The following is a 15035-nucleotide window of genomic DNA, read 5'->3' as shown; positions in this document are numbered from 1 at the left end:
GACCCCTGATAAGCAGGTATCACATGGTGTCCAACATGGAATTTTCCTCTCCTCATGTCTACCTGTTCCCAGCCTCAGCACCCGATTCTACAGACCTTGATGATGTGCCCTTGACTACAGTAGTTCAGGGACCCAGTAATGTAGACAGGGAAGATAAGACTCACGCTAAAGCCTCTGTAAAATGTCCTGTCATAATTATGAGGGAAATACAAGACTACTAGATGTAAAGGTGATTTATCTCTGACTGAAGGATATAGCCAATAAAGGATTTGGATAACCAGGGAGTAGGCCTTGCAGCACACAACTGTTAAATGCTTGGTACCAAGAGAGAAATCTAAGACTTTATGCTAAGCAAAACAAGAATCCTGATAAACAGCCTAAAGACAGTTAGGGGCCTCTGGAGCTGCTGAGCATCAAATCTAGACATTTTCTGAGCAGATACGATAGAGCTGGGCTGCTAGAAGGCTGAAGGGCTGGTGAAGAGGGTAGAATTGGACTGCAATCCACACGGGATCCAGAGCCTCAAATCCTGTGTGGAGAATTAGTGCCTAGGACTCTTCTTTCAAACCAAGGCAAAACCATGAAAAGGTCCATCTTTTCTTTTTACATGGAGGTACCGGAGAGGGCCAAATGAATACTGATACCCTTTTTGTTACATAACCACCTCAAGTGCTCAGTCAGGATGCAGAGATTCTGCGGTCAGTGTCCTCCCTGTTGGGTTAGAGAGGATATGTCTACGTGAATCCCTGCAGAGAAGTCTGAGTCTGCTTTGTCAGTGCTCTCAAGCTGGCTATATGCCAGCTCCAGTCAGGAAGTGATGTAGCCTGATTAGGAGGGTGCTGAGAGGGTTTATTACACACTCTTCTCTTTTGCTTTCTCTTTTTATCCCTATGAATCTTTAATCTCTTTCTACATAGCTTCAGTAAGAGAGGGAGAGAATACCTATCATAACCCAATTAAAATTTAAAGTAATATTTAATTACCATTTAAAGCACTTTGTGCATGTTATGGAATTAATTTTACTGCTGACACCATGTTTTAACTAAAGGAGCAGCTGCAGAGAGTCTCTTACCTTAAAGCAGTTTTGGAATCTTTTGCTCACCAAATACAGAGCTATTGGATTGATGCAGGAATTCAGCGAAGCCATGTTAATACCAATGTAGTCCATCACAAGAAAAAAGCTGTGGGGAAATTAAAGTAAATGAGACACTTCTCATTTTTTCTGAAAAGGCTTAGTAGAGCTTAACAACCTAAAAATTGGATTCCACTTTACTCACCAAGACTATTAAATATAATAATAGGAGTGGGGCTTATGTGACTAAGATGAGCTCACGGAGGCAATAACTGTGCATAGTAATAAAGTTTGAATCATTAGTCCATTCTCATGAAAGTAATTACAGAAGATCCAATCACCTTAATTTTGGGTAGGAAATATCTATCATGTTTTCTTCACCAAGTCAATCCTAGCTTTTCTGTTGAAAGTGAAAAGGGGAACACAGTTTTTCCTCTTTCTTTAACATCAAGCCACAAGGCAGTAGGATAGATCCAGATAGGATCCAGAGGAAGATAGGACAAACAGCACAGAAGCCCTGTGTTCCTGGGATTCCTTGGAATTTCCTGATTCTGCCACTGGAGTAAAACCAGAGCATACAGGGTGAAAAAGCAGAGAGATCTCCAGACACACAAAATAAATTAGTTCATTAGGAAATCCAAATATGCTTAGAGAGAATAAATAAAGTCAGCAGTACATGGGTATTTTGCAGTCTCACCTTAAAAGCTCACATCTGTTCGGGTCTTTCTGATCGTAAATAGTGAGCTTCAATATTCTGCTTAAATGAAGTGGGAGCCAACACAAGGCAAAAACAAGCACCAGACAGAACACAGTTTTGGCCACCTCACGTCTCTGAAAACAAAATTGGAAAGAACAGTGTTACAGTTTTTGTCTCTCATTCCATTGTTGCCTTCTAATATCAAAATGTTAGGTAAGCAAAAATATAGCTATCAAAATAGGAGTTAGGAGAACATCAGAATATCTTATTTTCTTGAAATATGTACTTTGATATCTTTTCTATTCTTCTAGTGCCTTGCACATATTCTCTATATCTCCAATTTAAAAAATTATGAACTATAATATGGAAAATCAAGGGCAAACAAACAAACATAAAAAGAAAAAAGAAATTCTTCTGCCCAATCACTTTCAAATGCCAGCTTGTTTCTTGTGCTTTGATTTCAGGTCTAATTTTAAATATCCAATGAGGACGATGAGACTAGAGGACCACGCTTGTTTTAATGACACTGCAATGACACTGCAATGACTAATGACACTGCAAATTAGCATGCAAACTAAAAAGCTATTAAAAAGGATCACAAATGCACTTTACAGTACAAATGCAGTTTAATTCAAGTTACTTATAATAATTCTGTTTGGTCCACTACTAGTTTTATGGAGCGTGTTTTGTTCTGACATACTGCTAACCTCACTACAGTCTGGCATGAAATTGACTCAAAAAAAATTAGTATTCTTCCAGCATCAGCTTCTAAGTTACAGTGACATTTTAGTTTTCATTAGAAAATATCCACCTCTCATAATTGTAAAGAAGAAATAAAAACTATAAATCCTGAAGGATTAACACCAAACAAGAAACAAAGCTTTGTGACTGTCAGTTAGTCTTAGATTTCTGAAGGAAATCTGAGAAATATGAGCACTCTGATATATATGAGCTCAGCAGTACGACTGCTAGTAAACTTCTCCTTAGTACGAACCTCACAATTGTCATTTAAGAGCAGAATAATGATGTGGCACGTAAGTTAATAAAGGTGGTTTTGTCAATCTCTCTATAGTCAGCAGACTTGTCAGGGATAAATTTTTACCTGCTTCAAGTGGTCATTTAAAGCTATCTGCATTCCATTTTTCTTTCTTAACATCTCACAGGTCATCAGAGTATAGAAAAACGCAGTGATGGCCAGTGGCAAACAAAAATAAAAGCTGAACAGCCACCAGTCTTTAGCTTGCTTGTAAAACTAGAAGGGAAAAGAAAAGCACTGTTAGGAGTCAAACGCTGAGCATTTCAAAAGTCTACTCTATGATGTGATCAATCTGTCCTCAAAAAATTCTGTGTAAAGTGTATATTACAGATGAGAAAACAGGACAAGAAAGTAGCATGCCAAAGCCCCCAAAAGACAAAACATTTCTGAATGCCCCTCTTTTAACCAATATACTTTAGAAATTTGTCAGTATTTCATTTGAACATTATATTCACATATATTTCACATACATTTGTGAACATTTCAATTCACAGTACATTGAGAAGATTCAAGGAACTGTCCCAGAAAGTTGTGATGCAAGCTTCAGCGTCTTACCATCATAAAGGATGTTTTTTGTGTGGGGTGAAGTAGGCAAATTCTAAGATCCTTTCCTCTGTACTCCATTGTAATCATGTCAAATGCTATAGCTTCTGGAACTGCTAGTATCACTGATATAACCCAGATCAGGACAATTTCAACAGCAGTCCACTTTGGCACTCCTATTCCCTTGATGCGACTCCAAGAAGCAACTGCTCGGTATCTGAAGCAATGGGACATATTTACAGATTAAAAGTAAAAAAAAAAAAAAAAAAAAAAACCATGTGGTTTAACCGGCTTAAACTCAGCTCATTAGTATTACATCAACTGAATGGAAAGGAGAATTTGAACCAATGCCCTTATTTAAAGAAATTTTACAGTGTGGTGAAAAAATGGATCTCACCTATCTATACTGAGGGCACACAAACTCAGGACTGTGATGCCCACTGATGCCTTTTGAATGAAGGGTACTAATTTGCACATTTCGACCCCAAAGGGCCAGTCCTCTGCAAGTAGCTGTGAAAAGAAAAAAAAAAAGCATACAATTACAAATGACCCATCTTTTAAAAATCATTCCTGTATCTGCAACATACACTTTTATCTTAATTGTTTTATCCAAGAATGTAAAACTTGGTCAAAAAGAGCCATTTCAGAAGGGAGTCTCCAAGGTGTGTCCTAAAAACTGGGCAGTAGCCTCACAATCTCTCCCTGGGTAGACAAGGATGTGCATAAAGGCTTAGTTAAACCCCTACAAATTCCACTCATTATGCTTCTGTTTTAACTTCACTACCTCAGTGATTATAGCGCAAGATGACTGAGCAGGATTGGATTTCCCTTTTCTTTATATCGGCTATTATCTGTCTTTGGTGTTCACTACTTTTCTTCTTTAAGTCTTCCAGGTAACTATTTACTAAAAATACAGAAAATGACTCAAGACTGACAAGGACAGAGAAAAAGCTAACGATCGCACACCTGGGGTGGGATTTAATTGAAGCTAGGTGTCTCCCTCAGCTGAGAAGTCAGGCAATGCTGAAGAGCAGTTGATCTCACAGATTTTTGATGACTATCTGATGACAAGAAGAATTGCCTTATGGGGGTGCCTTTTCTCTCTACAGAACACTCAGGAAGCCTAAACAACCAGTTTGTACTAACTGTCTTGCAGCAGGTAAAGACAGATCAGATGAATCCCTGCGCTGGAGTTCTTTGCTGACAGGTTCTGATGTGACTCTAATATTTATTACAGTACCAAAACGACCAATCGTGCATTCAGCATACCCATATATGCTATTGAATAAAGACAACAGTACACTGAATTTTAGGTTGGTTCAATTGCTCTTTGGGTCTTACATGTTAAGATCATGGATGGTACGTTTTAGCAAATTCAGAGGAAAAGATCTACTGGGTGAATAGCCCAGGATTATAGAGAACACTTTCCTCACAGCGGATGCCCTAAACTGTTTGCCTGTAGCTTTACTTTAGACAAATTTAATCTTTGTACCCTGCTGTGAGCTATTCTAGCGTCTCAAATACATCATAGCAGGAGCCAAATCCTTCAATTCCTCATAAAAGCAAGACTCTCCAGAATAGAGGTTATGCCAAGAAACAGAGTCACAATTGTTATATACAGAAGTAAACTTTCTGAGTTTCTGTAATTAGTCACATCATTTAAGCCCATTTCTACAGATCTATTTCTCGTAACTTTCTACACAGCAGGCCTTTTCGATGTACTGCAGATGGAGGGCTACAAAATGCAGAAGTAGAGGAAAAAAAGTGATAATCTCCAAAAGGAGATTACAAATCCTTTCCTGCGACTCAACTCTCCTCAGTATCTTCTTTAGCAACAAGGATGTGAGAAAAGAAGAAATAAATCATCATAATATATAGGTTCTGCTGAGGACCAAAATGGTACAAGATAGCCATGTAGTTGCCTGCTTACATTGGCTTCAATCCAGCAAAAATCTTAAGCACACATATACATGCATGTAAGGATAAGCAATTACATGAACATGATCTAGACAGTTTTTCAAAAGCCCCTATATGGTTTAAGTACCATTATATTTTAATCCAAAGGAAGCTAGGTACACTGGACAATCAAGTGCTTTTGGAAATCCCCCAAGATTCTCATGAACACCTGCAAAAATCTGCTTTAGTCCTCTGCTGAAATGAGACCTTTGAAGAAACAGTAGTAAGAATATCGTATCACAGCCCAACTTTGATCTCTTTCCTCAACTGTCTACTGAGGCGAGGTGAACAGCACAATATTTTTGCAGAAATTAAGCAGAAAAATCCTAACAATTTATGTTTCTTGAGAATTTCATGGAAGGTAATAAAAAAGAGGAAGCAGGCGTGAGGCTGTAATAACCACAGTATATGCATTTTGCTTATGTGATGTGGGCTAATAATTCAGTCTTCGTAATTAAAGTATTTCCAGTTAAAGCCCCTCCTGTGAGACTTCTCCAATTTCCATAAGGGGGTGATAGTAACAAACTATTATTAAAATTTCAATGTGAATAATTACAGGTATTCTAAATGTACCCTCTATAAAATCAAATTACACCTGGACTATTTATAATAATCAGGCATTGAACCGCCAGCCTACCACACCTAGCTGCTTTAAAAATCCAGGACTTAGTAGCAAGTGTATCTGTATATATGAAACCAGAGATGATTCATTAAAAAAGGCATTTTTTTAAAAATCAGAATGTTTTACTCTTCCCCAAACCAAAATTTAGAACTTTTATCAAACGTTTGTTGACAGATCTTAATTTGAGGAATTTTAGCTAAAACTAGCTGGTGCATGTGCAAGGCATCCCCTGTCTCTATTCCCTAAAATCACAACTGCTCAGCCACACATCGGAGATTTCCCAAGAACTAATGTTTATCTGTCAGACGCAGATAGTCTCACCTGTGCTCCAAGTTGGCCGGATTTGAGCCAGCTCCAGTTTGGGAGCCCTATGGCTAGATTACAATGGCGCTGCACACGAGCGAGTATGACTTACTGACAGAGAGGGTGTGTTAGTTTGGGTTTAGCATCACACCAAAATGTGACTTGCATTCAGCCAGTTTAAATCAGGGGGAGAATGGATATGACTGTCTGTATTGGATTGGAAAAACACGCTGTCTCCCGTAGCTGACCTATTATGAAATTTGTGCATTCTAATGCGTGAGTCATACATTTCTTCTATCATGAAATTCAATATTTTGTAGTAAAAATTTGAAAAAACTAACCTAAATAAAAGGAAAAGCAGAATATTTTAAATGTTGGATTCACTCTCCCTTGTTTGCTTCTGTTTGTCCTATGTATTGCCATCTCCTCAAGAAACTGCACTGAAATATAGTGAAAATCCAGTGTGAAGTTTTTAGGATCATCATTTGTGGACAAAAACAATGTTTATTCTTAGCAAATTATGGATGTAGTCCAATACAATTTTGTATGGGTAGAAAGATTTTCATAAGATTCAGGATATGTTATCTGCGCAAAGAGAATTCCATTTTACAAATAATGAATGACTCTAAGTCATGAAATACTGCCAAGCAGTGGTAAAAAGAAAAATAATATTGCGTTTTCAGAACTAAAATGCCAAGAGAAGTCTACCACTGGCTATATGCTGCCTGTTCTTTTGTAATATTTTCTAGTGACTTATTTAAATGGGCAAAGTTTTAACTGCTAAGCCACAGAAATGTGTAAAAAGGTTAAATTAACTATAAGAAAAGGGCAGAGAATAAACTGTAGAATGATGTGAAATCATAAAATGCACTAGTTCTATGAAGAACTGTTCCTGCATCGGATGCATTCCTAGCAAATACTTAGTCAGACTAGGCACAGATCTCAGCCTGAACTGATGTGACAGCTGCATAGCTATGAAAGTAGCCCCAAGAGATGATGTGACTCAGAGACACACCTGTGCATTACAATTCCCAGCTTCCTCTCGGTTGTGCAGCAGCAGAAGGACGTTAGTGATCTACTACTGGAATATGCCAGCATGAGAGTGTGACACTCTGCTCTTGGAGGCTCAGCTGCTGCGGCCACCAGCCAGAAAGCTGATGCCATGGCTCCAACCCGCACCGGCTGACTTTCTCTGGCCGAGCATGAAGACGCAGCAAAGTGTATGCTTATTTACGTCTGTGTGCTAGTCCCAAGTGCTGAACACACATGAAAATGCAAAGCAGGAACTTACTTCCCCTTATGTGTGTATTCAAAGAAGTCCAGCTCACAGTGCAACAGGACTTGATGCTCAGAGATTATAAATCACAGAGTTACATGTGAAACCAGGCATGCAACTGTTTACCTAATTCATGAGCAATATTTTTTTAATATATAATTTATATGATAAATAATTTACTAAGACTGCCGCGTTTTCACTGATACATTCATATCTTTCCTGTTATACTGGGAAGACAGATAGGCTCATGCATATAAAAGCATTTTCAGTATTTCATAGGAGCAAGTATTTCCCTAAACATGACTTTGCTCAGAAAATTAAGTTTACGGTCAGAGATGACTTAGACAACATTAAAAAACTTGTTACTACTTAACAGTAACTAGGATTTATTCATATGTCAGGGCAGGAATTGTCTTTCTAGACAAGAAAGTACATTTCCATTTCCCTAATTAAGCTAAGAATGTTTTACCGAGTCTGTCTGATAAACACTATAAATCTTAATATGAGGCACACAATTAGTCCCATTCTCTGTTCTTTTATTAGTAACTTCTGCTTATAAACTTTATTTTCTTATATACTGAATTAAGATAAGGCAACATCCTACAGAGATCTCGAAAATGACAGAAACCCCAGAATGTCTTGTCGAAGTAAAAAGTTTCTGCAATCTCACAACTTCAGTGAAAGGACTGGGGCAGAATTAACTGTTAAGTAAACTGTGTTGCTCTCAGGTTGGTAAGTATAAACACAGGGCAGAATCAAAAAACAAGACGAAAAGTGGTTTTGAAATTTTTCACAGGCTTCCTCTGGGTGAATGACAACTGTATACATAACAAAAAAATTACTCTAAATTTACAAATGCATGCACTGCAAACAATGTACAGACATTTCTACTACCCCGTATCTTGGACTACAGCCTAGGTTCTTCCCACCTACCTGCAGAATAAAGTTGTCCCCATCCTCTCTAGAGTCTATTGAGAGACACAGGTTCCTCTAAAGGACTATTCAGATCCTAGATAGGCTGCAGCGCCCTTTCCTAAGTGCCCATCTGCATTTGTTGACCATACAGGGATGCTAAGCAAACAAAACTTTTAACTTAATATGGTCATAGATTAAACTTTGGGTAAGAAATTCTCAATGCTTGATTTCTGCCCAGAGATGAACTTTGCAAGAGTTCAAGAAAATGGTTCAGGCACTGAAATAAAGGAAATAATATATGTTTCTCTCAATAAAATGGCTGTTTCTTTCTTTAACACCAGAAGAATTAGTGGCAGAAGAGTTGCAATAAGGAATAATAACTATATTCTCTGAGGATAAGATCTTTGACTTTTTTGGAAAGTTAGTAAAGATGAACTTTATCATAATGCAGGCAACACTGATTCATGCTCTATAGGTACTTGTGTCCTGAGAGTTACTAAGATCATCATGGAGACATTCCCATGGAAAACTTGCCTTTTCTAGAGCAAAACTGAAGCTGTATGGGATATGCTGTCCCTAACCTGATCTTTCTTATATTTCCAGTGCTTGACAGCGCTATATAATGTTCTTTACCTAATATTTTTAATGTAAACCCTAAAATATCTTATGGAAAAAGAAGTTATTGCCTACAAAGCTGACTGTGGCCTTGGAAAATGATGGCTTTCCGTTCATTCCTGGAAATTTATTTTTTCCACTCATATATTTTGCACTGAGATAAAGGAATTTGTGACAGTTCTTCTGGGTACACATTTTTCCTCACTCATTTGTGTCATAGCAAATTGATAGCCAGAGTTCAGAAAGCCATACAAGTGTGTGCAGTGTATGCATTGATCCCCCACATTTATTTCTTTGTGTGAACACTGGAAGCAAAACTACGATCTGGCTAAAAGTGTCTGTGCTGTTAAAAATCTACTGGAACACAACAATAAATTCGATTTAATATAAGAGAATAAATATCACAGAATTATACTTGAGAGAGAGATATGTTTATGTTTCAAAAGAGAAGGCACAGTATTACATGGAGAAATGACACTGTTTTGTAAAGTATGTGCTCCTATATCATTACAGATATATGCGTGGGAGGCAGAGCTAACGTTGTGTAACAGCACTGAAGTTTGGAATTTTCAGTCTTAGGGTTGTTTTGATGTCTTACCACCTTTTTCAATTTGGGAAACTGAGCAGAAAGCTTCCAAAACCGTAGAGCTATACAGTCAGGCAGACAAGCTGCCACTATTTTAAGTCTTCCATGGATTAAATGCAGAGAAGGACACAGAAGACTCACTGACCACTGGCATATAGTATTTCCTACTCTACTCTTCTGCTCCTTATGCTCACAGGCAGAATTGCTGTTCGCAGCCTTGTATGCCTTCGATTAATGAAGACGCCTAGACTTAAGCTTGTTTTAGTGAAGCGATTGATCCAGATATAAAAGCATCTGCACATCCAACTAGTAGTAATTTGGCACAGGATCTATACTGCCATAATTTTACATACTGCAGAGTGATTGTCGCACTCTTTTCTCTACTTCACATTCTGCAGTTCTGGGGCTACAGCCAAAGCCAGAATGTTTACTAGGACCCCGAAAGCTGAAAAGGTCTTCCAGGCTCTGCAAGCCGGAATAGAACCCCTCTCATACCTTTTCATACTCAGTTTCCTGATTGCTTGAAAGATTGCAATATTTTCCATTTTCAGCTCAATGTCTTGGTCAAATTTATCAACTGAGATGGACTAATTAGCATCTTACACATTAGAGTGCATTTTTCTCAAAACATATGTAACATCTGGTTACATAGATAACCCTGGCTGTACTCTCAACTGAGTGATCCGAATCTTCACTGGTGTATTTTTTCAGCTACTTAAATATTCACTTAACTTAAATACTCACAAGGGACATCTTTTGCAGTCATCACATTTAATAGCTAATAAAATTATGCTCCTAGTACAAATTCTGAGTTATCTGTTACGGAAAGCATTCACAGACACTTTCACACTTTCTAGTGCAAGTGTTGTTGAGTAAAGCCATGGCATTTTTTTTTTAAACAGAACAAATTCTTTCACACTCTTTTCCATGTAGCTGGCTAGCTGTGTATCTGACAGCAATTCTGACGATCTACTTCATTCACTTTAAAATTGTTTCAAATTGCAAGTTACAAATGTTAAGTACACTTGATTTACAAACTAAGACTCTGCTAACTTTTGTTTTTCCCATACTACTAGATGATTATAGTCAGGCTTAACTACTATATTACACTACTATGTTGTTCCCCAGACCTACAAAGCAGCTCTGCGGTGGAACTATAGGAGATGTAGAGTTGAAAAAAAGTTATCATCAACTCAAATTACACTCAAACTATTCAATTTTGATGAAAAATCAAATTAATACAATCTATGGTCTGTTTTTTTTCTGACTATATTAATTCAAAAATCTTGTTTTAAAATGGCAAATATTTTACTCACTATTCTAATGGATAATGTAATTCTAATGTGGGCTCTTGGTAAAGATGAGTGGCAGCATAGGAGTTTTGTCACCTGAGAGCTTATGATAAGCTCCTAGTATTATCAATAGCGCAGTAAGAACCCTGGACTTGCAGCTTGTCTAATACTTATCAGTAGGCAAGCTGACCTTTCCTCCAGCTCCAGCCTACTCATGATGATATACTTGATGATATTCAACCAAGATAAGGACTGCAATATATTACTGCATTTTATCACTGATGTATTTAATTTTGACATGTCAGTGTCCCTGAGATTGCAGGGAGCAATTGTGTTACTGTATGAACAATTGTATTATTGATACACTATTTTTGCCTTTTTTGAGAACGGATGGAAAAAATCTTTCTTTTCAATTAATAGTTTCTTATAATGTTAAAGTTATTGAAAACAGTTAACCCTGAATATTTTTTTCATAAATTCCACTCTCACTCAGAAGACTGGTAGCCTCATATGAGAACTCCCATAAATGTATTGTATGGAAATTACTGAAATTACAAATTGAAGCAACTTTCAGGTAATCCAAGTTATCCAGCCCAACAGTTTGACACAATTATGATGACGTGTAAGTTCACTGCTTCATTACTTCAGAAATACAAAAATGCAGCATTCTCCCCTTTCAACAACTTCTGGGAGAAATCACAACTGATATAAAAGACTAAATTCAAAACCTGTCAGTTCAACACAGCTTTCCAAAGCTAAAGTAACAAAACTCAAAAGTTTAAAACCATGCACACGAAGTGAGGAGAAGGAATAGATAGATGAAGGCTCTCATGTTCACTTCATGCAATAGCTGATGGGTGCACAGGAACCTAGACTGCAAACTTTGGGGCAGAAGGCAGCCTTGTTTTCCCATCATCCCTCCCAGGAGTCCTGATCTTAACTAGAGGCTGCATTCAACTCGAATTCATAAAAGCAAAGGGACTGCTCAAGCTGGGTAGATAGGGCACAGATTGCACTCCTTCTGCGGCAAGCTTTATCACCTTAAAGAGTAAGGAAGGTGTAAGAGATGAACTGCAAGAGTAGCAGGTGTGGCTACTCCCTCTCCACTGCTCATGCCGTAACACTCTGGTAGGAGTGTGAAAGGGGGAGAGGATCACAGTAACAGCATATCTCACAGCCACTGGATGTTTAAACAAACACAAAGCTCTCTCCCGCCTGCTCTGTCAAGCCCTCAGCTTTAACCGGGTTGGTTCCTTCAGCAGAAGGAGCTGAGCAGTACCCACGCTCGCGGCAGAAGTGCTTCTCTGGCATTCCTCCATCCCTTGGGAAAGGAGGGAACCTACAAATCTAACGCACTCCTCATTTCCTTCGTCCCTGGGACAAAATCTGTTTCCAGGTGACTTTCAGGGCCACGTTACCTCTAATCACGAATGGCCCCCTCTGCCCTCGTCCCAAACCCATGCCCAGATCTGGGAGGGCTGCGACAGGGTCAGAAGATGGGGGCGGTCTGCAATTAGAGGGGCAACATGCAGCCCCAGTTCCATCCCGTGGCAGGTTTTTGGCCGAGGGTTTAGCCCCCGGCGTCTCCCCGCCGGGCCAGGTGGCGTTTCGGCAGGGAGCCCTGAGGAGAGGTGGCAGGCACCGCCACCCCCGCGCGCGGGCCCTTGGCCGGCTGCCCCCTCACCTTGTAGACGTTGATGGGGATGTCGATGATGATGTGCAACAGGTCCCCCAGGGCCAGGCTGGCGATGAGGATGTTGGGCCCGTTCCTCATGCACTTGTTCTTGTAGATGATCCGCAGCAGCGTGGAGTTGCCGATGATGCCCAGCACGAAGACGAGGCAGGACACCACCGTGTTGATGTACTTGAAAGTCTCCTTGATCTCCGTCTGCCCCGTGCACATCGGGGGTGAGGCCGAGCGCGGCCTGCCGCCGGCCGCCCCCCCGCCCTGGGGCAGCGAGGCCGGGCGGGAGGCGTTGGGCTCGGCGCCGCGCAGCCCCGGGGTCCCGGCCGTCGGGGGCACGGCCTCGGCCGCCGCCGCCGCCGGGCTCTGCCTGCCCGGGCGCGGCGGGCGCAGGGAGCCGTCGCCCTCGGCGGTAGCGGCGCGGCCGGCGAGGAGCAGCAGCAGTAGGAGAGCGGGCAGCCGCCAGAGGCGGGCGGCGGGCATGGCGCTGCGGCACAGCCGATCCTCCGCAGGGCGCTCAGCGCCGACCTGCGCGGAGAGAAGCGACAGGGCGTCAGCGCCGGCGGCCGCCGTCTCGCCGGCCACCCCCCCCCCCCGCCCCGCTGCTGGCCGCGCCATTCCTCCTCCCGAGGGGCTGCCCCCCGCCTCGCCGCTCCGCACCGCACCGCAGCCCGGCGCTGAGGGCAGCCCGCAGCGGCAGCCGCGGGGAAACCTGCGCCAACAGCAGCTCGGGCGACGAGTCCCCGCCGGCCGCGGCTGCTGCGCGGCGCCCCGCTCTGCTCCCCTCGGCATCGAGCTCCTCTCACCCAGCCCAGCCTCGCCGAGGCGCCTCGCCCGCCGCCTGCGGGGCGCTGCCCGCCCAGCGAGGGAAACGCGCTCCGCCGGTTACCGCGCTCCACGCCCGGCTCGCTGCCCCACGCCCGGGGCCAGCGGCGGCAGGCACCGGCTCTCGCCACAGGACGCGGCGGCTGTCAGCAGCGCACCAAACGCGGCGGCTGAAGCCGAGCCAGTAGGGCAGGGCCGGGCCCCCCCTCCCTTTTCTAAAAGATTCAATCGCATCTGTCCCATCCGTCACGGCCAGACCCCACCCGCGCCCTCCCCCCGCACCTCCCCTCCCGGGCCTCGTCCCTCGGCCAAGCCCGCTGGGCCGCCCGGCCGCCCGTGGCCGTTCCTGCCGGCGGCGGAGCCGGGGCGGGGGGGCGGCCGAGGCGCCGCGCCCGCCCCCCGCCCAGGCTCCGCCGCCTCCCGCCCCTCGCGCAGCCCCAGCCCGGCCGGGCGGGCCGGCGCCGCGAGGGGGGGGGGCTGCTCGCGGCGGGGGGCGTGGGGGGGAGGGGCGTTGGCCCTGAGGTGCGTCCGTTAAACCGTGGCGGGCATCGCCCCGTCTCGCCAGGCAGCCGGTACCTCGGTGTGGGGCCGGCGGTGCGCCCTGGTCTCGCCGGGCTTTTCTGCCGTCCGTCCTCCTCCTGTGCGATTTTTAAAGCAATTTGCAAAGCGAAGTGGTTTTGTTGTTGTTGGGTTTTAGAGTTTTTTTTTTTTTCCCCATTGTGAGAGGACCTCTAGGGGAACGACAAGGTGTTCTCTCTGCTCTCCCTCCCCAGACCCGTTTCCAGTAGCTGCTCTACTTTCCCTCTGCGTTTTACTCCCCGCTGCGAGCAGCCCCTCTGCACGTCCCGAGTGGCTGAAATGCTGAAGAAGTTGCTTGTGCGATGCCTAAAAGGCTAGCGCCGTGCAAACTCGGGTACCTGCTTTGAATACTATTTTTATAAGAAGTAGCATGTTGATTTCTGCGAATGTGCAGTGATCCAGCTTGGCTATCTCGTCGCCACCGTTAGGCAGCCTTAGAAACAAACGCACCTGATCTCAGCGAGCTCCGTCTTGCCGTTGGGCCCTTCAGTGACCATAAGGAGCACTCGGATTCGTACAGTGTCTTGGGGAGAGTCAGAATAGCCTCCGAGGGGTGGAAACAATTGCACATCTAACTGAAAATAATGCAGTTTAAAGCTCTTTTCCAGCATCTCTGCATGTCTCCACGATCTGTTTAAAATCATGCTGCAAGCTAAATCATATGCAGAAAATAAATGTATAGCCACTGATTTACACAAGTGACCCACTCACGTTATTGACATACTCTTGAGGAGGAAACACCACCAACAAAATACTGTGCTTTCAAACCTCTCCCTAAAATCAGTCTGACCTATTTCATCTTATTTTCTTTCCAGCATCTCCTGCTAACACCCCCTTGAGAGACTGCAGCAGCCAGTCTTTTCTCTTCCTCTTTTTGCCCCCTTTTCACATCTTCAGCTTTGTTTCAATGTCTCCCACATCCAGTGCTTTTCTCACTTAACCACTTGTGATCCATTTCCTGATTTAGTTGGCATGTTCTTTTTTTCCCCACCTTATTTCATTTGGTGCTATTTGTAAAATAAAGGCACCAGAGT

The 15035-nt window shown here is 42.9% G+C and overlaps 1 protein-coding gene across 8 annotated transcripts in view; it reads right to left on the bottom strand.

Annotated features, from left to right (window-relative positions):
• Positions 1-13639, bottom strand: part of EDNRB (endothelin receptor type B) — a 48457-nt gene extending 34818 nt beyond the window's left edge. For 5 of the 8 annotated variants that reach the window (XR_011138305.1, XM_068929383.1, XM_068929393.1 and 2 more), the window contains exons 1-7: positions 13404-13598; positions 12598-13125; positions 3746-3858; positions 3361-3565; positions 2872-3021; positions 1770-1903; positions 1073-1181 (exon numbers count right to left, since the gene is read on the bottom strand). Coding sequence is in view for 7 of the 8 variants with exons in the window: in XM_068929383.1 (XP_068785484.1) it covers positions 1073-1181; positions 1770-1903; positions 2872-3021; positions 3361-3565; positions 3746-3858; positions 12598-13080 (1194 nt within the window). In the remaining variant the exon portion in view is untranslated. Of the gene's footprint in view, positions 1-1072; positions 1182-1769; positions 1904-2871; positions 3022-3360; positions 3566-3745; positions 3859-12597; positions 13126-13403 lie in introns of all 8 variants that reach the window. The other 3 variants (XM_068929407.1, XM_068929400.1, XM_068929397.1) reach the window with 2 other exon arrangements.
• Between the last annotated feature and the right edge of the window lie 1396 nt (positions 13640-15035).

The sequence above is a fragment of the Struthio camelus genome, chromosome 1 (assembly GCF_040807025.1).
Source record: "Struthio camelus isolate bStrCam1 chromosome 1, bStrCam1.hap1, whole genome shotgun sequence".
Lineage (NCBI taxonomy): Eukaryota > Metazoa > Chordata > Aves > Struthioniformes > Struthionidae > Struthio > Struthio camelus.
This window is presented reverse-complemented; position numbering and strand designations above follow the sequence as displayed.